Source organism: Macaca mulatta, chromosome 15 (genome assembly GCF_049350105.2).
Source record: "Macaca mulatta isolate MMU2019108-1 chromosome 15, T2T-MMU8v2.0, whole genome shotgun sequence".
Lineage (NCBI taxonomy): Eukaryota > Metazoa > Chordata > Mammalia > Primates > Cercopithecidae > Macaca > Macaca mulatta.
Genome location: NC_133420.1, coordinates 61,005,988 through 61,028,186, shown reverse-complemented (window position 1 = coordinate 61,028,186; position 22,199 = coordinate 61,005,988). Strand labels below are relative to the sequence as shown.

The following is a 22,199-nucleotide window of genomic DNA, read 5'->3' as shown; positions in this document are numbered from 1 at the left end:
GCGTGTACCATCATGCCTGGCTAATGTTTAAATTTTTTTTTAGAGATAGGGTCTTGCTATGTCGCCCAAGCTGGTCTTAAACTCCTGGTCTCTAGCAATCCTCACACCTCAGCCTCCCAAAGTGCTGGGATTACAGGTGTAAGCCACTGCAACTGGCTAACCCTGTATTTTCTATACTGGTTTGATCTCAGGACCCCTTTCAATGGAATAGCTGTTACCACATTGGAGACCAATATTTTGTCTTTGGGAAGCTGCTTTGGGCCTCGTTGTAGAGATCACCTCTGCAACTTGATTCTAATCTGTTCCCTCCCTTGGCCTCTTACCCACAATTCTGGCAGAATTACGGATCCAGATGAGGAGATTTGAGGAGCTGCTGCCCCAAGTGTGTTGGCTGGTGATGGAGAATTTCAAGGAGCACCACTGGAAAATGTTTTGCACCTCCGTAAAGGAGATCCGAGGACAGTTTGAGGGACAGCAGAAGCAGCTGGAGAAAAGAAAGGTGAGGGCCTTAGGATGAGCCCTTCCACTCCAGGACCAGGGAAACTGGGAGTTCAGAAATGGTGGCAGGTTGTGGGAAGGGCCAAGTCCAAGGGAAGAAGGTGAGCTGGGCTTGGGATTTTTGGATGGGGTCTGAGGGACAGGAGCCATTGGCAAAATAAGAACTGAGCCAACAGCTTCTACATAGAAGGTGTTCAGTAAACTCCTTGTTGGCTATAGTGGGTGGGTGTGCTGGGTTCCATGGGGCTGTACTCATTGAGATAACAATAATTGTCCACACTGGCCTTTGGAGCTGTGGAACACGGGTGCTACTGATTTCACTGGACTAAAGCTCTGATTGTGCTGGACAGATGCTCAGCCTTTTCTCTTCCAAACCCCTTGAGTCAGCTCCAGCCATGCCCCCCTCTTAACCCCTCTGCCACTCTTCTGCCCACCCATCACCCCCATACACCCAGGTCAGAGGACACATGAGTCTGGCCATAATCATAATTGACAGAAGACACAGGTCAGTGACTTTTGGTGGGTTAACATCACCGCTGAATTCTGGATTGTTTGATTAAAGGACAAAAATGCCCAGAAGCTCCATCTAAATCTTGGACACCCCATACATTTCCAAGAAATGGAGTCTCTACACTTAAGTGAAGACAAAAGGCAGGAAGAGCTGGACAGCATGATTAGGATGAACAGGGAGAAGCTGGAGGTAGGTCAGTGATACTATTATTCCCCAGTCCAGACACGCTCCAAAAATAGCTCAATGGACAGCCACTGACAGCACCAGGTGCAGCCCTTTGTTGATATCTTGGCCAAAGCAGGCATGATCGTGGTTAGGTTTTGTAGGTAAAAATGGCCATTATTGGTGTTTTAACTTGTATTCTTTTTGACTTCTAAATTAATTAATTATAAAATTACTAATGATAACTTTTATTTTGTGATCCATGTCTAGTTTTATTTCCTCATCTGTGAATTGTCTGTGCCCCTTGTCCATTTCTGAATCATTTCTTATGTTTAAACCAGATCACGTCTTGGGAGAGGCCTCCTGGCTGAGGGCCAGATGCTGGTTACTTGGACATAGTGGCTATAATGGCTTGGGTCCCCAGATCTCCCTGCAGAGTTCACCCATCCCCTCTTCAGCTGGCCTTGGAGGGATGATCCTCTCCCAGCAGCACTGTTCTCGCCATGTTTTTTCCAGGAATGTACCAGAAGGAATGGCCAGGTTTTCATAACCAACTTGGCTGCCTTCACCGAGAAGTTCCTACTGCAGTTGGATGAGGTTGTCACCATTGACGACGTCCAGGTTGCAAGTAAGAGGCACCACCAGCCTTGTGTCCTGGCCCCGGGGGGCTAGTGAGGGCTAGGTTGGGCAGGGGTCTGCTTTCCCCAACTCTATCAGAGTGAAAACAGGTGATCCATTGAGGGAACTGATTAATTTTTGTTTTCCTTAAAAATAATTTTTTGATTAAAAAGCAAATGCCAGATGGCCCAATGTTTATATATAAAAAATGAAACCCTATGGAGTAAACATTTCCATATTCTTGGGGTTAGGGACAGCTTTTCTAAGTATGACAGGAGAGCTAGAAGCCATAGAGGGAATGGCTGGCTCTTTGTAGCCAAAACAAAAACAGAAACATGTCAATAGATGGAAAGATAAACCACAAACCGGAAAAGTATTCCTCACAACTTATAGATCAGAGAAAGGGTTAATATCCCTATGGTACAAAGAACTCTCACAGGTCAAATTTTTAAAAAGACAAAGGACAAACCCATGCTCTTCAAAAGAGAAGCAGTTCCTATGGCTAGTCACTGTAAAAGATGCTCAACTTCACTGATGATGAAAAATGAAAATCTAAATATTATTTAGATATCATTTCTCACCAATAGCCTGGCAAAGTTTTTACATTTGGTAACAACGTAAAAGAATGTCAAGAAACAGAGACTCCGCAGAGGCTCTCGGTAGAGCATACATGGATACCGCTGTCATAGAGAACAATTTGTCAGTCCCTGTCAAAATTCTGAGCGTTTAGACATTTGGCCTAGCATGTCTAATTCTAGGAATTTATCTGAAAGAAATACTTGGACACTTTTTCAAAGGTATATGTTCAAAAATATTCACAGCACTGTTTGAAATGGCAAAGAATTGGAAGCAACACTAACATCGATATACAGAAAATTCAATGGGCCAGGCACAGTGGCCCACACCTGTAGTCCCAGCACTTGAGAGGCTGAGGCGGGTGGATCTCTTGAGCCCAGGAGTTTGAGACAAGCCAGGGCAACATGGCAAAACCGCATCTCTACTAAAAATTTAAAGATTAGCTCGGTGTGGTGGTGTGCACGTGTAGTTCCAGCTCCAGCTCCTGGAGGTGGAGGGCGGTTGGGAGGGTGCTGAGGTGGGAAGATGGCTTAAGTCTGGGAAGTCGAAGCTGCCATGAGCCTTGATCACACCACTGCACTCCAGCCTGGTGACAGAGCAAGACCCTGACTCAAAAAAAAAAAAAAAGAAAAGAAAATTGGATGCATCAATGAGGGTGCCAGATGTGCAGGTAAATACCATGCAGCTGTTACACTAGGTCTGCATGTGCTGACACGGAAAGACATGAAGGAGGGCTGTTGTGTGAAAAAACAAATGGACAAACAGAACACGTCTATGATCCCATCTTTTAAAACACTTGCATGATATCAACATGCATACTCACATCTGTTTAAATGAATCTGTGTGAGAGACAGAGACAGAGACTGGTACCAAACTGCTGATGATCACCTCTACTGGGTGGGATTGAGAGAGATCCCTAAAACCTTTTTTTTTTCCATCACGAAGTGATGTTTATGTTTTTAATAATGTACATATTACTTTTATAGCTATAAGATTAAAATCATACATTAAATGTTATCCATTTATCACTGATCTATAAAGTAATTAAAATATATCCTTTTTATTTGTAAAGGTTTTTATTACAAAAACAATAAACGTTCATTCCGGTAAAACAAGAAAATCAGTATGAACCAAGAAGCAAGTGAAGAACACAGTCCTTCCGCCCTGAAAGCAGCACCCTTTGCACTTGCTGTTCATCCTGCCAGACCTTTCCCTTTGGGCACAGGCCTGTGTGTCAGGGTGGCTGGGGAAGATTACAGGGCTTGGACACTTTTGTGACCTGATTTCCCTGCAGGTGAACCTTGACCCGGCTGGCCAGTCAACACTTCTCTTCTTCAGCGTTTTCAGTTGTTGCACACCATAATTTAATAAGCACTGTAACTTACTAATTAGTCCCTTTGCTATTGAACTTTGAACCATTTCCAGTTTCCCACCCCTGTAATTATACTGAAGAGAATCTCTGCATCCATGCATCTCTAGGGCAACAGACTCCTAGAAGTGCGGCGTCTGGATCAAAGTGTGTACACATTTTTGAAGTGTTGGTCACTTTTCTATATCAGAGGTCTCTGTCAAGGGTGAGCCTCGTTTGGGAAATCAGGGCCTTGCAGAGATGCTGGGGTCGAGACCCCAGAGAGAACAGGCAGGTGAGCTGGTAGTGGAGCCGATCACAGTCCCTTGCAAGGAACCCCTGAGCCAGGAAGACTCCCTGCACCAGGCCCTAGGAGGCCTCTGCCTGCTCTGTAACTCAGCTTCTGAGCCAGGCCACCTGGCCTTGCCATTCATGGCAGAGGAGTGTACAGGTTGCCTGCTGGTTCTCTGCACACAGAGCCCTGCACCCTCTCACCCCCTGATCTAGAAAGAACATCAGAGAATCAAAGATTGGCTTATTGAGCTAGATAGTCAAGGGACAACCTTGAACGTGTTTGTTCCAGGGGAGGTTCTTAGTCTGGAACCCGTATGAGCTAGCCTAAGCCAAAGAAGGCTCTATGAAGCATATCCTGGGACTCATGGAAACTGCAGGAAGGTCAGAGCATCAAGCTCGGGCTTGGAGCTGGGAACAGCACCCACACCACTGCTCAAATTCCTCCAGCCATGACCCCCTGCCTCTGCCACCGCCCCGAGCTGTGTGGCTGGTGCATTCAGCTTCTCCATGGCGAGGGCTCAGCCTGCCATAACTCCGAGTGGGGAGGAGGGGCGCCAGTCCTCCCGCCTCTAAGTGTAATGCCAGGGAAATCCCTCGATCTCAGGCTGTCGGTGTGGCTGCAGTCACTATCCTGTCTCTTGCCTCTAGGGATGGAGCCCCCCAAACAGAAATTATCAATGCTCATACGAAGGAAACTCGCTGGGCTCTCCCTGAAGGAAGAGAGTGAGAAACCCCTGATTGAACGTGGAAGCAGGTGAGAGCCAAGAGCAGCAAGGACTACTGTAAATGGCTGTATCTGCTGGGGGGTGGTGCAGGGTAATGGTTAGGGGCTTGGGCTCTGAAGTCAGACAGACCTGGGAAAGGCATTGTGTCCTGAGCCTTAGGTTTCCTCATCTATGAAATGGGCATGGCCACCTACCTTGATCAAGAGAAAGTTAGATGAGGTAGTACATGAGGTGCCCCAGCACATATGAACAGCTCAACAGCTATTAGTTCACATGATAAGGACCCACCAAAGGGTCCCACGATGAAAGGGAGGCCTGGCTCAGTGGGAGACATATTCTTGGGTCACTGCTGGCATTGTGAGCCCCTCCAGCTGTCATGAGTGAAGAGAGCTGGCAATGTGCCTGTCCCCTGTGCCCAAGAGTGTGACTCTGCAAGAAGAAGCAGAGCAGTGATATGCCCAGCTATGTTCTCAGAAGTGGTCTTTAGAGCATCATAGGAAAAGCATACCAGGCACTGGTGGCCACCACCTGGCTGGCAGATCAGTGAGTAAACTGAGGCTCAGAAAGGGGAAGCAACTTGAGCTGTGGCCCTCCCCTTCCCCACCAGAACCCCAGACCGTGCACAGCGATGAGACCAGTGTGGGCTAATATGAAGCAGCTTGAACAAGTGCAGCATTCACACTCAGTATGTTTTTTATTTTCATTAAGATATTTAAAGCCATGATAATTTTCTCAAAGAAATGCTAAGCTTTTCCAACAGGGATGGTAGGTGGATTATGAAAGATGAAGACAAGTCTGTGAGATTTTCACACATTTGTTTGTAGGAAGTGGCCAGGAATCAAACCCACCGAAGTCACCATCCAAAACAAGATTCTTCTCCGGCCAACATCATCGATATCCACCACCAAAACCACCCTGGGCCACCTGGCAGCCGTGGAAGCCCGAGATGCTGTGTACCTGGTGAGATGGGGTGGAGTGGGTGTGTCCCGGGGAGCACAGCTCAGGTTGGCTGCCTTGGGAAGGGGGAGCTTCCCATTACCCGGCATCCCAACATTTGGTTGGTGCAGCAGGCAACACATGTCAGTGCACCCCAGAGCTGCAGGTCTCAACACTCAGGATGGTCGCTGTTCACAGGCACGAGGACGCCGCCGCTGTGGGTCATCTCCCATCCCAGTGCGAGTGTGGGTCTGAGGCATGATCCCAATGCTGCGAGAGCCCAGCTGAGGGACATCCCACCCAGACTGGGGGTGAAGAAAGGCTTTCCAAAGGCACAGTGGGGTCACAGCTAGGGAATGTTGTCACCAGGCACGGAAGCAATAGTGGCAGTAGGCTCGGAGGGGGCACAGCAGCAGGAGTGGTCACAGCTCCTGAGAACTCACTGGGAAGTGCTTACTGGGAGCTGCTTCTCTTGACATGAATCCTCCTAACACCTCCACAAGGGAGGTAAAATTATTATCCTCATTTCACTGATGAGGACACTGAGGCTTAAAGAAACTTGTCCCCTCTATGCCACTACAGAGTGGCAGAGCCAGGATTTGATTCCAGTGCCTGTCAGACCCCCTGGGGACAGCCTGATGAGGAGGCTACACCCAGATGCCACCTGAGGGACCTCTTGGCTCTGAAGATCTGTGGACCTTTGGTCCTGATGCCCAGAGAGAAACCTTGTCCTGCCCAGAGACCAGCTGGCCCCCTTATTGAGAGAGGCTGAGGTGCCCGGGGTCAGCCCTCCCCAAGCTTCCCTCCAAGCCCCAGGCAGAGGGTACAGCTTGGCCTGCTGAGTTCAGTGAGGGTGGGAGGCCTGAGAGGTCCAGCCTACCCAAAAACTGGGAGCCCTGAGCTCCCGAGAGGCCACAATGTGGGATAGAGCTCAGGAAGGAGTGCTGAGCCTAGAGTCAGATAGACACAGGTCCTAGTCCTTGATCAGCCTCCTCCTAGCTGGGTGACCCCAGGCCAGGCTCTGAGCCTCAGTTTCCCTGTCTTGTAAAATGGGGGAAACAACTAGGCCTACCTGGTTTCTACCTGAGAAGTGACTTGGGGAACTCTTGCCAGTGCCTGGAATGGGTTAAAAGTCACCTGCCAGCAAGTTATAGCATTGCCCTAGGGGAGAGGGTCCAGATGTCTCTCCTCATGTGGACCCCTCCTGCTACCTTCCTTCTAGAAATATTTAGCATCATTTGAGGAGGAGCGGAAGAGGATCCAGGATGACTGCACATTTCAGATGAAGGAGGCTCAGCGCTGGAAGGACAGCTGGAAGCAGTCCCTACACACCATCCAGGGCCTGTATGTGTGACCCTCCACCCCACCATGAATAAATGCTTTCTTATGCAGACTCCTTCCCTGTCCATCTACCTGCCTACCTACTTTCCATTCATCCCTCCCTCCCTTCATCCCTCCACCCCTGCTCTGTGCCGGACACTGTAGCTTTACCAGCAAACAGGACATAGCATGGTCCCTGCCCACGTGGAGCCCACTTCCCATGAGGAAGGCAAGCATGAAAGGGGAGGTCCACATGGTTAGCAAGGAGGGTAAGTACCAGGAATCAGTCACTTAAAATAGACACCAGAACTTCACAGGACATCACCTCCAAATAGCATGCTGGGCAGGGCACACCATCTTGAAAAATGAAATAATTAAAGGTCATGGGTAAACGTTATTTTAATTTAACAGATTAAACAAGTATGGGTTATAACTGCAACTCTGCACTGGTTCCTAGACCCAACAAAGAACTAATCCAATGTTGATTGGTATTTGTGCCACAATTTGCCTAAGCAAATTGCAATATTTTGGAGAAAAAAAAAAAATCTTCCAGGCCTCTTTAGTCCTGTGATGCTCAGATCATTCTCTTGGAGTCCTCCAGCCTGCCGGCATCTTGCTCATCAACTTTCTCTTCTTTGATTACATGGCCTGAGCGTACAGGTTTCGTTTGTCAGTAGCTGTGTGTGTCATCTGGACAGGCTTCCTCAGCCACAGGCCTAGGAGGCCCCAGCCCCTAAATTTCCAGCCCCTGACAGCTGTGTGACCCTCTGAGTGCAGTTCCCTCACCTGGGGACACTCACCCTGCTCTCCTGGTCTGCGCCACCCAGTGAGACCCTGCTTCGTTAGCTTGGTAGCCTTTGTGCACTGAAGCCAGGAGAGTGAGGAGTCCCCTTCCATTAAGGCAAAAGCAATCTCCTGTTCTTTTCTGTGCTCCCCCAACCCCCACCCCAATGTGCTACCTTTCATTGCTTATTATTCCAAAAGGAATATATGCACATTGTAGAAAAAAGAATTTATGAAAGCAGCAACAGGATAACTTTAAAATCCTGAGCCGGCACAGTGGCTCATGCCTGTAATCCTAGCACTTTGGGAGGCCAAGGCAAGCAGATCACTTGACCTCAGGAGTTCGGGACCAGCCGAGGCAACATGGTGAAACCCCATATCTATGAAAAGTACAAAAAGTTAGCCAGGCATGGTGGCGCACACCTATAATCCCAGCTACTGGGGAGGCTGAGGCATGAGAATCGCTTGAACCCAGGAGGTGGCAGTTGCAGTGAGCCAAGATCATGCCACTTCACTCTGGCCTGGGCAACAGAATGAGACTCTGTCTCAAATAAACAAATAAATAAACAATAAAATCCTGGTATCTAGAGAGAGCCACTGTCCATAGCATCTTTCCATGTATGTGAGTTATTTTTACAAAATGGAATCATAACGTGCATTAGGTTGCATAGACTGCTTGGTAAATTTTAACTAGATAAACCCTATGCCATATCCTTAAGGATTTATTTACACCATTGGTTTTCATACTTTTCTGCCTCTGAACCACTGTATAAACATGTTCTAAACACAGGGTCCTTGCACACATACACAACTTGGGACCAACAGGTCACAGGACAGCACTTAACCTTACTAGGAAGACTGCTTTCTAATATTTTCTCCCTGCTTTTTAAATCCTAGCCCGGTCCACTAACTCAGTTCATGGCCCATGAAGGGGCCTTGATTGCAGTGTAGGACACTATCTTTTAAACAGCTGCAGAGTGCTCCCACTGCCCAGAGAACCAGATAGCCTCTGTCGGACAAGGGTGAGGATGTCCCATGCAAGGCTCCTACAAAGAAGGCAGAAATGACATCCTCCCACACTAGCTCTTTGTACACATCTGGAATCATTCCTTAATCAGAGGGTGGCAGCTGTGGACATGGTGCCAAGTCACCCTCCAGGGAAACAGGCCACCCCCTCCCACCACTAAGCAATACCCATTGCCCAATTTCCTCATCCACACCAAGGATTCTAGTTTCAGCATTTGGGGGACATTTTTTGCTGGTTTGGTTGGTGAGAAAACATATCTAAATCACTTTTCTAATAGTGAGTGAGACTGGACTCTAATCACCCCTATACCCATACTCCAGGGACCCCCTTAGAGGCCCAGCTTGACAAGTACTGAAGGAACCCAACGCCACTTTGTCTACCTTTTGGCTACTATAGATCTACACAAAAACATGTTCATGACTGCCCATAGCAGCACTGAAAAATAGTGCTGTTATATCTAAGACTCCATTGCCTAAAAATTAGCGCTCCTATGAGCAGTCATGAACAAGGTTTTGTGTGGATGCATATTTTCATTTCTCTTGGGTATATACCAATCACTAGGTCAAAAAGTAACTCTAGGCTGGGCACAGTGGCTCACACTTGTCATCCCAGCACTTTGGGAGGCTGAGGTGGGTGGATTGTTTGAGATCAGGAGTTAAGAGACCAGCCTGGCCAGCATGGTGAAACCTGTCAAATGAAAATACACAAATTAGCCAGGGGTGGTGGCACATGCCTGTAGTCCCACTGCTTGGAAGGCTGAGCCATGAGAATTGCTTGAGCCCAGGAAGGGGAGGTTGCAGTGAGCCAAGATCATGCCATTGCACTCCAGCCTGGGCAACAGAGCGAGACTCTGTCTCCAAAAAGAAAAAAAAAAAAAAAAAGTAACTGTATGCTTAACTTTTTGAGAAAGTGCCAGACTGTTTCCCAAAGTAGCTGTATCACTTTATATCAGTCTTGGCAGTATATAAAGGCTCTGATTTCTCCACATCATTTGCCAAAACTTGTTATTATCTGACTTTTGGATGATAACCATCCCAGTGGGTGTGAAGTTGTATCTCATTATAGTCTTAATTTGCATTTGTGGTGACTAATGATGTTGAGTATCTTTTCATATGCTTATTGGTCATTTGAATATCTTCTCTGGAGAAATGTATTCAATTTCTTTATCAAATTTTTAATTAGATTACTTTTATTATTGAGTTGTTAGAGTTCTTTATATATTCAAGCCCCTGGACCCTTATCAGACATTTGCAAACATTTTCGCAAACAGATTTGCAAACATTTTCTCCCAATTGTATGTTGTTTTCACTTAAAAAATTATCTCTAGATCAGTTATAATTAACTTTCTTGATAATGTCCTTTGATATACAAAAGTTTTTAATTCTGAGGAAGTCCAGTTTATTATTTCTTGGGTTGCTTGTGCTTTTGGTGTTATATCTAAGACTCCATTGCCTAATCCAAAGTCACAAAGATTTACTGCTGTTTTCTAAGAGCTGTATAGTTGTTTTATTTGTTTGTTTGTTTGTTCTTTTTTGAGACAAGGTCTCACTCTCTCGCCCAGACTGGAGTGCAGTGGTGTGATTCACCGCAACCTCCTCCTCCCTGGTTCAAGCAATTCTCCTGCCTCAGCCCCCTGAGTAGCTGGGACTACAGGCATGCACCACTACTGCCCAGCTAATTTTTGTATTTTTAGTAGAGATAGGATTTCACCATGTTGGCCAGGCTGGTCTCGAACTCCTGACCTCAAATAATCCACCTGCCTCAGCCTCCCAAAGTGCTGGGATTACAGGCGTGAGCCACCACGCCCAGCCTAGAGTTGTATAGTTTTAACTCTTCTACTTAGGTCTTTGATCCATTTTAAGTTAATTTTGTACATAGCGGTAAGTGTTCAGCTTTATTCTTTTGCATTTGGCTACCAGTTGTTCCAGCACCACTTCTTGAAAATACTGATCTTTCCCCCATAAATTTTCTTGGCACCTGTGACATAGTGAAATACATGTTTGGTTTTCTTCCCCATGTTCTGATGTGCAGCTCCTAAAACCCTTAGAATCTCTGGAGTGATAAGAGTGTCTTTTGTATGCTAATGAGATGGCTGGTGGCTGGGGACCCCTAGACAGCTTCAGGGCAGGGGCTGGTCAACAGAAAGGTCAAGGCATGGTTAGAGGACTGAGACCCTCAGCCCCAAACCCCAAGGAGTTGCTAACTAAGTTATCAACCAATGACCAATGATCAGTTATTTAGTCAATCATGCCTATGTAATGCAGCATCCATAAAACTCCAAAAGCACAGGGTTCTGGGAATTTCCAGATAGCTGGCCACATGGAGATTCCCGGAGGGAGGCACGCCCAGCAAGATCATGGAAGCTCCGTGCCCCTTCTCCCATTCCTTGCCCTAAAAATCGCCTCCATCTGGTTGTTCATGTGTATCCTTTATCAATAAACAAGTAAATGTAAGTAAAGTGTTTCCCTGAGTTCTGTGAGCTGCTCTAGCAAATTAATAAAACCCGACTAGGAAGTTATGGGAACCCTGATTTAAAGCCAGTTTCTCAAGAATGTTCACCACCGGCATCTAAAGTTTCTCAAGTACTACTCGCTATTGGCATCTGAAAGTGGAGGGCAGTCTTGTGGGACTGGGCCCTCAGCCTGTCTCCAACTAGACAGTATCAGAATGGAATCGAATTAGAGGACCCCTAATGCCCACTGCAGAATTGCTTGATGTCTGGGGAAATGAGCTTCACACATCCGGTATCAGATGTATTGTATTGAGTGCTGTGTGAGTAGAGGGAAAAGCCACTTTTTCCCTATATCTTACATATTGGATGCCTTTTCATTTTATTTTCTTGATTAATTGCCCAGGCTAAAACCTTCAGTACAATGTTGAATGAAAGTGTCAAGAGCTGACATCCTTGTCTTGTCCCCGTTATACAAGGAAAACATCTGGTCTTTCACCATTCAGTATCATGTTAGCTGTGGATTTCTTCTGGACGTTCTTTACTATGCCAAGGAAATTCCCTTCTGTTTTTAACTTGTTGAGTTTTTATTGTGAAGTGATATTGGATATTGCCAATTGCCTTTCCTGCATCAATTGTAATGCTTTTTGAAAATGTGATTTTTAGGCCAGGTGTGGTAGCTCATGCCTGTAATCCCAGCACTTTGAGAGGCCGAGGCAGGTGGATCACCTGAGGTCAGGAGTTCAAGACCAGTCCGGCCAACATGGTGAAACCCCATCTCTACTAAAAATACAAAAATTAGCCAGGCATGGTGGTATATGCCTGTAATCCCAGCTACTCAGGAGGCTGAGGCAGGAGAATTGCTTGAACCCAGGAGGCAGAGATTGCAGTGAGCCGAGGTCTCGCCACTGCACTCCAGCCTGGGTGACAGAGCAAGACTCCATCTCAAAAAAAAAAAAAAAGAAAGAAAAAAAAGTGATATTTGTTTCTAATCCTGTTGATATGGTGTATTACATTCACTGTTACTGTTCAAAGACAGCAACAAATCATGGGCGGAACCAGCTTGAGATCCAGAGTGTCAACCTAAAATAATTTAAAAGGTTACGATCTAATTTAAAGAGAGTTTATTCAAGCACACAGTGTGAAGGTGGCCATCTGGGGAGCAGAGCTACAATGAAGAATGGTGATCAGTGCTTCAGTGTGTGGGGAAAAATGAGGACCATGTATACAAGCAAAACAGAGGTGCCAAACAGAACTACAGCACTGTCCATACAAAGGCTGACATACAGATATACTGACTACACTCTAAGAGGGTTGTTTAACACTCTATTGTAAAAAGGTAACAGTCACAAGGGTCTCTGTCTGTACCTCTTTTAGTCTAGGTTTGAATAAAGAGTAGAGAGTCTGGTTAATATATAACATCTCAATGCAAAGGTCAGAAAGTAAAGGTCACGCACCAAAGAAGAAAAACAGTCATATTCCGTGAGTCAGCTTCCAGGGCTTTTCCCTTTGGCATAATAAATTTGGAAGATCCTGAAACTTAATTTTCTTTTTATAAGAGGCTCCTAGAAACTGGACTAAGACTTCAAGTTCATGCTCTTAAACTGTACCCTGTTGCTGTCAAGGTGCCAAGGCCCAACAGGGCCAAGACGAATGTCTGGGTCTAAATTGAGCTTTACAGGATACCCCCTCTTGGCACCCTGGAGAATGCTGACTCTTGCTCCAGTGGGGAGCTTCATTTTTAGGTAAGGAAAGTGAAGCCCCTGGCACTAGGTTTAGAAGGCCTTCCTCCAGTCTGAAGGCCCCCTCCACCAAGGGCTCTACAGTCAGGGAAGTTCTGCAGAACACACCAGAAAATCGTACCGAGAATCAGGAAGATCTCAACTTGGATGAGAACAGACAATCGGTATGTGTGAATCCCAAGATGCCAGATGTTGGAATTATCTGACAGTGGTTTGAATTAGCCATAATAATAATGTTTTAATAAGCAATTATAAATACACTTGAAACGAATGAAAAATTAGAAAATCATAACACAAAAAAATAGAAGAAACAAACCCAAGTGGAAGCTTTAACTGAAAAATATAATAACCAACATTTTAAAACTCAGTGGGTAGGCTCAACAGGTTTCAAAAGTGAGGAGAAAGAATCTATGAACAAGAAGAACAATAGAAATGAACCAATCTAAACAATAAGGAGGGGAATGAACAGAGAGGAGCATAGGGGAAGTACTCGGGGTGAGTGCAGGGCAGTGCCTGTTTACCACCCTGATTAGACGCATATCAGTATTTTAGTTGGTATGGCTATATGCCTGCATGCCTGTGGATCATCAGTTTGGAGGCATAAAACCCCAAAAGGACAGGGTTCTGGGAGCTTCCAGATAGCTGGCCACATGGAGATTCCTGGAGGGAGGCACGCCCAGAAAGGTCATGGAAGCTCCGTGCCCCTTCTCCCGTTCCCTGCCCTATGTATTGCCTCCATCTGGCTGTTCATCTGCATCCTTTATTAATAAACAGGTAGGCCAGGCACAGTGGCTCACACATGTAATCCCAGCACTTTGGGAGGCTGAGGCAGGCGGATCACGAGGTCAAGAGATCGAGACCATCCTGGCCAACATGGTGAAACCCCGTGTCTACTAAAAATGCAAAAATTAGCTGGGCACAGTGTCATGCACCTGTAGTCCCAGCTACTCAGGAGGCTGAGGCAGGAGAATCACTTGAACCCAGGAGGTGGAGGTTGCAGTGAGCTGAGAGCGCCACTGCCCTCCAGCCTGGCAACAGAGTGAGATTCCGTCTCAATAAGTAAATAAACAAACAAACAAGTAAATGTAAAGTGTTTCCGTGAGTTCTGTGAGCTGCTCTAGCAAATTAATCAAGCCCAAGAAGGAAGTTACGGGAACCCTGATTTACAGCCAGTTTCTAAAGAATATATTAACAGGTGACAGCCTACTACTTGCTACAGGCATCTAAAGTGAAGGGCAGTCTTGTGGGACTGGGCCCTCAGCCTGTCTCCAGGTAGTTAGTATCAGAATGCAATTGAATTAGAGGACGCCTAATTCACTGCCTAATACACTGCAGAATTACTTGATGTCTGGGAAAATGACCTTCCCACATCTGGTATTACATTGTGTGGTGTGTGAGTAGAGGGAAAAACCACTTTTTCCCTATATCTTATATATTGAATGCCTTTCGTTTTATTTTCTTGCCTAATTGCCGGGCCCTCCCATGCCTCCCACTGACTGCCCCCCTCATGCCTCACCTTTAACTCTCCCCACGGGAAAGGTTCACAGTCACCCCAACCCCTGCCCACCTTGACCCATGAAATAACCACAGTACAAGACTGGATAGAGGATAAAGCCATCCAGGGGGCTGTAAGCTCTAAGGGCTCGGGCCAGTGTGCCCTTAGGACAAGTCAGTAACAACACAACTGAGTGTGTAAACAGGGCATCCCCAAGACCTTGGACCTCAGGAACACAGGACGCCAGACTTCACCTTGGCCAGGACGGGAGTGTGGGGTCTGTTGTTGACAAGGAATAAGTACCCTTATCCTGGCAAACCAGAGCTCACCTGTGGTTCATGAGGCTCCAGCTGGGGAGGAATGGCCAGGATGTGCCTGACAGAGAGGCTGGGAGCCTTCTACGGAATTTCCGCCTTGAAAAGAATTATACCAGGAATTGCAGGGATGCTGGAAATCCTAGATCATAGGTAGCAGCAATGTTTATGCAATGAGGCCCAGCTGCAGCCTTAAAAATTGCATTGCAAAATCTTTCCCCCTGGATAAGAAACCAGCAAGAAAAGAAGTGCTGAGGTCAGAGACAGAATCCCAGGAGGAGTCAAATCTAAGGTCAAGGGTCATTCATGGGGCCCCCGGAAGTGAACTGAAGATGCACTGTCCACCCTGCCCTGACTCCATTTGCAAATAATCTTCCTCTGGCCTTGTCCTTTCCACGTTACACATTTGGATCTTTTTACACTCCCCCCACCCCAACACATACACACATACACACTTAGTACTGATGCAATTCCAGTGTTTGAACAAGAAAACTACAAGTCCCTAATAGCTGATCAAAGGAAACCTCAGTAAGCAAATCAGAACATGTTCGCTCTTCCTCCAAAGCAGTAGAAAGGTAACCACTGTCTTGGGTCAGGAAATGGTCCCTGGAAGGGTTATTTTTAAAGACACCCAGATTCCCAAGGGTGCTGCTAGGCCTGTGAAAGCCCCTTCAGCTGCTAACCCAGGAGTTCTGAGGGGCTGTCTCTGCTTCTTGCCCAAGTTGACCATACAGAGATGAACATGGGCCCTGAGAAAGTCCTACTTTTCTCCCATCTCCCTTCTTCTGCAGTCAACACACGGGCACCCCTGCAAGATGCCTCATCTCTAGGAGGGATATGAGAGCCTGTATCTCCAATTAACACAGGAAGTGAAAGAACGAAACCACAGCTCCTAGGCTGCAATGGAAACAGGATTTTAACATAGTATTCTTCTCTATTGTATTCATTTTTATAGTAAATAAATTGTGCCCTTCTTCAAAGCAGCCAGGGCTGGGGGAGAGCTCTCAGGGAGAGGGGACAGGAGTGGCTCATTTTCTTCTGGGCTTCAAGAAATCCCAGGAAAAGATTCACCTTGTCCTTCTCATCTGGGCTGGAGGAGCTGGCCCAGGGCCCCCGGGGCCCCAGCTGCGCCCTGCTGCTTATGTAGGGGTCACAGGGTCACAGTCGAGCAGGCCTCATGTCTGTCCTGCCGCTGGTACAGGGCTCTGCTTTGGGGGCCTGGTGGCTGGATGGGAGGGCAGGATGACCTGGAAGGGACTACCCCAGGGTCTCAGACTACCCTGCCACCCACTCTTACTCTGTGCTCCACGCACTGTGCTGAGTGCTTGGTGTCCCGATGATGTAAGTGATCACTTAGCATCAGCTCATTTCACAGGGGAGGAAAGCAAGTCCCTGAGAGGCGGGGTGACCTGCCCCAGTCACAGGGCTGTTCAGTAATGGAGCTGGGAGCCCAGTGCCAGCTGTCTGACACTCCAAATCCACACTTAGCCCAAAGCTGCACTGAGCCCTGGGACAGTCCGCCCAGTACACCAGGTCACTCACAGGCACCTCAGCTTGACTGTGGCCTTTTCTCCCTGGCTTTGAGGCTGCTACTGGCTGATTCAGGTGCTGGTTCTGACTGGCAGGACTACTTATAACTACAGGACAGGGTGGCAGCCCTGAGACTACCTGGAATCACACCTCAGCTCTCCCTCCCAGTGCCTGCCCAGCACCTGGAGTCTGGGTGGCCCAGCTGTCACCACATACTAGGGGATGAGCCACAGTTGCAGGCTTCCTGCCTCTGGCCACCAGAGACAGTCCACCCTTGCCCTCACCCAAGTCCTGCCCCAGCCTGATCTCTCATCCTCACTGAGCTGCTCCGTGGTCTTGAACCAGGTTCCAAAGTCCTCAGGTGGAAATTAGCTGCAGCCACCTGAGGCAACTGCAGCTCCCTAATTACTGTGCATTCCTGGTGCCAGAGGGAAGAACAGCAGGGTGACAGAGCCCGGTGAGGGGGTGCTGGAGGAGCCCTAGTGGGGTGTGGAGTGGGGTCAAGGGCCACTCCACACCCCCACCTCTAGGTGGGTGATTTTAAGAGGCTCCCACCTCCCCTCCAATCTCATCCAGTCCCTACCGGTTCTCAGAGTTGGGTTCAAACAGTCCCTCCTCCAGGAAGTTGTCCTTGATTCCAGCGCCTACCCCCACCCTCCAGTGGAATGGTTCCTCCTCTGCTCTGTACCAAGCCCTCCCAATGAGTCTAAGATGCAGGGAATGGGTCCAGGGAGTGTTTGGCAGGCGGCGAGTCTCTGACTTCCACACCCCCAGCCTCCCGCAATGAATGCCACAGTTGCTTACCTAAGTCCTTTCCAGGAAGTTGATCAGATTCGCCTGGAAGGCAGACAGCCAAAGCCCATCAAAAAGGTCCCTGGCCCCTGACCACTTCCCGACCACATTCCTCTCACGTTGCAGTACCAACAGGCTCCACCAGGGAGCAGGGCGTGCACACAAAACGGGACTTGGACCTGGGTCAGACTAGGCTCCAGAGGAGCGGTCACGGCAGCGGAGGCTCAGGGACCTTGGAGGCCAGGCCTCTCTGATGACAGACAGGGAAACCGAGGCCTCGAGCTGGAAGGGATTGTTCACCTACTCTCGTGCTCCCTAACGTCACTCTCCCGCCACCATGGACAGCGCCCGAAGGAGCGTCTGACTCCTCCAGCGCAGCTACAATCTCCTGCAGCTGGGCAGCGAGGCAGCTGGGCCGCTTCACTACACTCCGTGGAGCCTCCGTTCCCTCATCAATACGGTGGGCGCCACGCCCGGCTCACAGGGGCAGTGTGAGGACCGCTTGAGAGGAGGTTTGCCGAGAGCTCAGGGCTCGGTGAGGGGCTCTCTCCTCCCAAATTCAGGACCCCGGCCCCGCCCCGCGCCTCCCCAGGCTCACTCACATCCGGAGAATCCTTCATCGCAGTGCCCAGCATCACCAGGTCAGGTGGAATGGGCCAAGGAGGGGTGGGACCCTGTGCTCATGGGGCGGGGGTGTTGATGAGCACTGGCTCTCCGGTACCGCCCTCGGGTTGATCAGATCAATCTGCAGCCACCTGGGGCAGCTGCAGCTCCCTAATTACCTAATCAAATTCCTCACACTCCCCCTCCCACGTGGAGCAGCCAAGATTTGCCCCCACCTACGACCCCTCCCCACACCTCTCTGTGTCTAGCAAACTCGCTGTAGCCACTCCTACAGTCGGCTTTGGCAATCACAAAGGTTGTGAGGGGCCAGCCCTGGTTCTCCCTGCTCCTCTCCAACCCACCACCTCCACCCTCTGCACCAGCCCAGCTCTCCCTGACCCTTGCTCTGGTCGCTTCTGTCGGAGGCATTTCAGGCACTGCTGGAGAAGCAAGGCCCCCTCCTCTCTTGATGCGAGGCCTTCGCTGGGAGGGAGAAGCCCTGTCCTCTGACTCCCTGGAGGCTCTCCCACCCCACCTGCAGCTGCTGCCTCTTCTGGGCTTTCGGGGCTCCATTCCAGTGTGGCCACCATGAAGGTCCCCTCCAGGGTCGAGGGCAAGGTCAGTGAGGACATCCTCCTCACCCTTTTATTCTCCCAGCCCCCTGACCCTGGGGCCCTGGACACCGGGCCAGGTCAGCTGGTACCAGTACTACTGCCACCACCTCTGGGGTGCTTTGATTCCAGATTCACTCCCTTGGACTCCCTGAGCCTGTTTCCTCCTCTGGGAAAGCACAGGGGGAACTCCACCTGCCTCACAGGCCCTCCTGAGCACCACGTTCCCAGCACTCACATGACTGTTCCTGCCATCACACCCCTCCCCCATGGCAGAGCCAGGCACAAAGCCCTCCACAAAGCCCTCCACATTCCTGTCTGTGACTCCATTGTCACCATGTGAGTCCTGCTCCACAGGGCTATCATCCCTCCACTTTTCAGATGAGAAAACAGAGGCCAAAGAGGAGCAGTGACTTGCCCAGGGCCCCATAGAAGAGGCCAGCTTCCTCCTCCTAGCCGAGGCCCCATCCCAGCTGCCTTCACCATGTCCCTCAGCACCACTGCTGACCAGCGTCCCATCCTCTGGGCTCTCAGTATGTGTCCAGGCCCCCAGCCAGGCCCAGCTGTGGTGGGAGAAGACAGGGTAGTCCCAGGAGGCCCAAATGAGTGGCTCCTGCCTGCCTCAGCCACAGGAGTCTCTGCTCCAAAGGCTGGGCTGAGGTCATGCAAAGGCTCCACCTCCCCAGGGAACCCCCAGGAAATTCCCCTGCACAGAACACTTTCTTCCTCCACTCAGGAAGGGGGACTCTGAGGTGCTATCTCTGATTGACAGACTAGGGGTGCCCAGGGTGATGGGTGAGGCCACTTTGCTCCCTCTTTTGTGTGAATGTGAAATCCCCTCAGGAAGTAGCCACCAGAGATCGATTAGTCCCCACGTACTCTTCATAAACTATCTGGGGTATGTGTCATTGCAAACGAGGCAACAGGGCCGGAATCTGTGGCTGATCAGCAGTGCCTGCTATGGGGCCAGAGCAGGCAGTCGCAGAGTGCACATACCTGTCCTCTACTCAGCCATTCGGACCCAAGGCTAGGCAGCCTTTTTGACCACCTGGCCCATGGAATTCCTTGGCAGTGCCCATCTCTGGTGTGGGCAGGGCGCCCCCTCCCCTTGGAGCTGCAGTCCAGACAGAAGAGCAGCTGGAGGCCAGCTTCCTGACGACCCCCTACCTTCCCCATCCACCCAACAGCCTGGAGGGGGCTACCAGTCAGTGCGATGGGCCAGCCAGGGAGCTGAGCCAGGGACCTGCTCAATCTGCCACCTCATCAAGCCCTCCTGGCTCAGCACAGCTGCCATCACTATGACCCATTGCTGGGACCTCCTGGTCTCTGAAGTGCCCCCGCCTCCCGCCTGCCCATGGACCAGAGGGATTCCTCTGTTATGAATCCAGAAAAGATAGAGACTGAAAATTTTCAAAGAAACTCTCAATGAGAAACTGAAAAACCACACGCTGTCAAGTCCTTCCACCCTCTCAGTTCCCTCCCTCCCAAAGGCTTGCCCCCATCCCCTCCTCCACTTCGCTGTGGTGAGCAGAACGCTGCGCAGTGCACTAGCTTACACATCTTGAAAATTTTCGAGACTGTTCCTGTGCAGAGGCGAAAGGAGAAATTTGGGAATCACGGGGAGGGGCATGAGTGCAAATCCCATTTATTTAAGAAGTCACAGGACCCAAACACGCTAGATGAGAGGTTCCAACAGGTTCCTCTGAGCCTAAGGGTCCCATGGGACTGGGGAGGGGAGGGGACTCTCATGTTGGTCCACTGGGCCCCCACTTCCATTTCAGCCGAGCAGGTCTGTTTTGACCAGTTTTGATTTCAATCATCAGAGAAACGCGTTGCTGTGAGGTAAGCTCTTGACAGTCTCCAATTTGGCCCCAGCCTATATCTGACGCGGTAAGGAAAGGTAACCTAATTCGAAGCAGAACAGCTGGCCTAAGATCCCAGGGAGGCTCAGAGACCCCACCAGGGTTCCCAGTCCCTACCTTGAGGGTTCACAGCCTCCCAGCACCTCCTAGGCTCACTGAGAGGCAATGCCCAGCCCAGCCCCGTGGATGTCCCTGATCCACCCTGGTGCTCCTATAGAGAGAGGCCTGCTCACCTGGAAACTTCTCTCCATGTGAATTGAGGTGCTCTGCAGAGCAGAGAGCATGGCATAGAGTGAAGAGAAGTTCTTGAGGTATCAGCACTCCCACGGAGAATGAGCCAGGAGGTGGGGAGCTGGAATCCCGCCTGCTCCACTTCAGCTTCTCTGCTGACATCTCCCCTCCTGGAGGAGACAGAAGCCCAGGGAGCTGTGGCAGGGAGTAGGGGCACACCTGGGACCCAGTGAGCAACACTCACAGGGAAGGAGCCCAGCAGGAAGTGAGCACCCACCTCTGAGACACGTGGTCAAGGCCAGCACGCCCCTGACAGGAAGGCCTAGGGACTGCGTGGGGGCTTAGATCACAGACCACACACCTGAGAGCCGACAAGAGGCCGTTCCCAAGTCTCTAAGAGGGAGCATATTAGTCCGTTTTCACACTGCTGATAAAGACACACCCAAGACTGGGAAATTTACAAAAGAAAGAGGTTTAATTAAACTTACAGTTCCACGTGATTGGTGGCTAGGGAAGCCTCACAATCATGGTGGAAGATGAGAAGCAAGTCATGTCTTACATGGAAGGCAGCAGGCAAAAAGAGAGCTTGTGCAGAAAAACTCCCCCTTATAATAACCATCAGAGCTCGTGAGACTTACTATCACGACAAAAGCACAGGAAAGACCTGCCCCCATGATTCAGTTACCTCCCACTGGGTCCCTCCCACAACACATGGGAATTCAAGATGAGATTTGGATGGGGACACAGACAGGAGCTCCCTGGGCCTACCACAGCAAACCCTGGCCACACCACAGCAAACCCTGGCCACCTCGATTCAAAGCTACACCACCCTGCACTGGCCCCAGGCCTTCACACTCTGGTCTCTGCATCATGTGGTGATGATGCAGTTGTCCACACATTTTAACTGGGTGATGGAGGTGCAGACAGTGGGTGACAGGGCTCCTTGGCTTTCCTGTTTCGTTGTACCCGAGGAAGCCCTGGCAGTGATAGGGCAGCACTTTCTTGAACAGCTTCTGGAGACAGGGGGAGTGTCACCCAGGCATGGTCCACCTCAGTTCAGAGTCCCAGTCCCCCACACCTCCAGGCAGGGGTCACTGGTCTGAGCTGGAGCTCAGGAAGCTGAGTATGTGGTGTGAGATTTACTGGAGTCGCTGAGCTTTGGTCTCTGTTCACTGAGGGCACCCAGCACATGATGACCCACAACCAGAATCTTCCCAGATATCTGAGTTAGCATAGGGCCCCTCCACCAGCCCCCGGGGATCCCTGTTCTGGGTACCCCAAGCACAGAGATCAGCCATGTGGAAACTCAAAGCCTCTTCACAAATGGGAAAACAGGTTTGCTTTCTATACGCTTTCCCAAACGTAGGAAGGCCACGAGTGAGGCAGAGAGCTACTTCGTGTTCAAAAATAAATAACAGCCACAGTACATCTGGCAGCCATTTCCACAGAGCCAAGCACCAGGTCAGCACCTGCCATGGCTCACCTCATTTAATCCCTGCAAGAACCCTGTGAGGTTCATCCTCTTACCACCTTTATTCTCAGAGGAGCAAACTGAGGCTCAGTGAGGTGCAGCAAAATTCCTGAGATACACAGCTAGCTGGTGGCCGACTCCCCGCTGTGCTGTGGAAGGGACAGGCTCCCACCTATTGAATACCCAGTCCAGGAACTGTGGGGTAGAGATGAAGACCCAGTGGTTACACAGGAAGGTGGTGCTGTAGGGTATGTGTCTGCTCTGGAAGCCTGGTCCAGGGATGCTACCATATGCTCCTGAG

At 49.6% G+C, this 22,199-nt stretch overlaps 1 protein-coding gene and 1 long non-coding RNA gene across 4 annotated transcripts in view; one reads left to right on the top strand and one right to left on the bottom strand.

The window, feature by feature from the left end:
* CCDC180 (coiled-coil domain containing 180) overlaps nucleotides 1-7,059 on the top strand; it is a 68,589-nt gene extending 61,530 nt beyond the window's left edge. For all 3 annotated transcript variants that reach the window (XR_013404670.1, XR_013404671.1, XM_028835047.2), the window contains 6 exons: nucleotides 339-499; nucleotides 1,061-1,198; nucleotides 1,688-1,799; nucleotides 4,656-4,761; nucleotides 5,557-5,692; nucleotides 6,891-7,059. Coding sequence is in view for 1 of the 3 variants with exons in the window: in XM_028835047.2 (XP_028690880.2) it covers nucleotides 339-499; nucleotides 1,061-1,198; nucleotides 1,688-1,799; nucleotides 4,656-4,761; nucleotides 5,557-5,692; nucleotides 6,891-7,022 (785 nt within the window). In the remaining 2 variants the exon portion in view is untranslated. The remainder of the gene's footprint in view (nucleotides 1-338; nucleotides 500-1,060; nucleotides 1,199-1,687; nucleotides 1,800-4,655; nucleotides 4,762-5,556; nucleotides 5,693-6,890) is intronic.
* A 13,110-nt stretch (nucleotides 7,060-20,169) lies between these two features.
* Nucleotides 20,170-20,597, bottom strand: LOC144334621 (uncharacterized). Its single transcript, XR_013404673.1, has 2 exons — nucleotides 20,430-20,597; nucleotides 20,170-20,239 (listed from the first exon to the last, which is right to left on the bottom strand). It is a non-coding gene; the product is annotated as an uncharacterized LOC144334621 (long non-coding RNA).
* Between the last annotated feature and the right edge of the window lie 1,602 nt (nucleotides 20,598-22,199).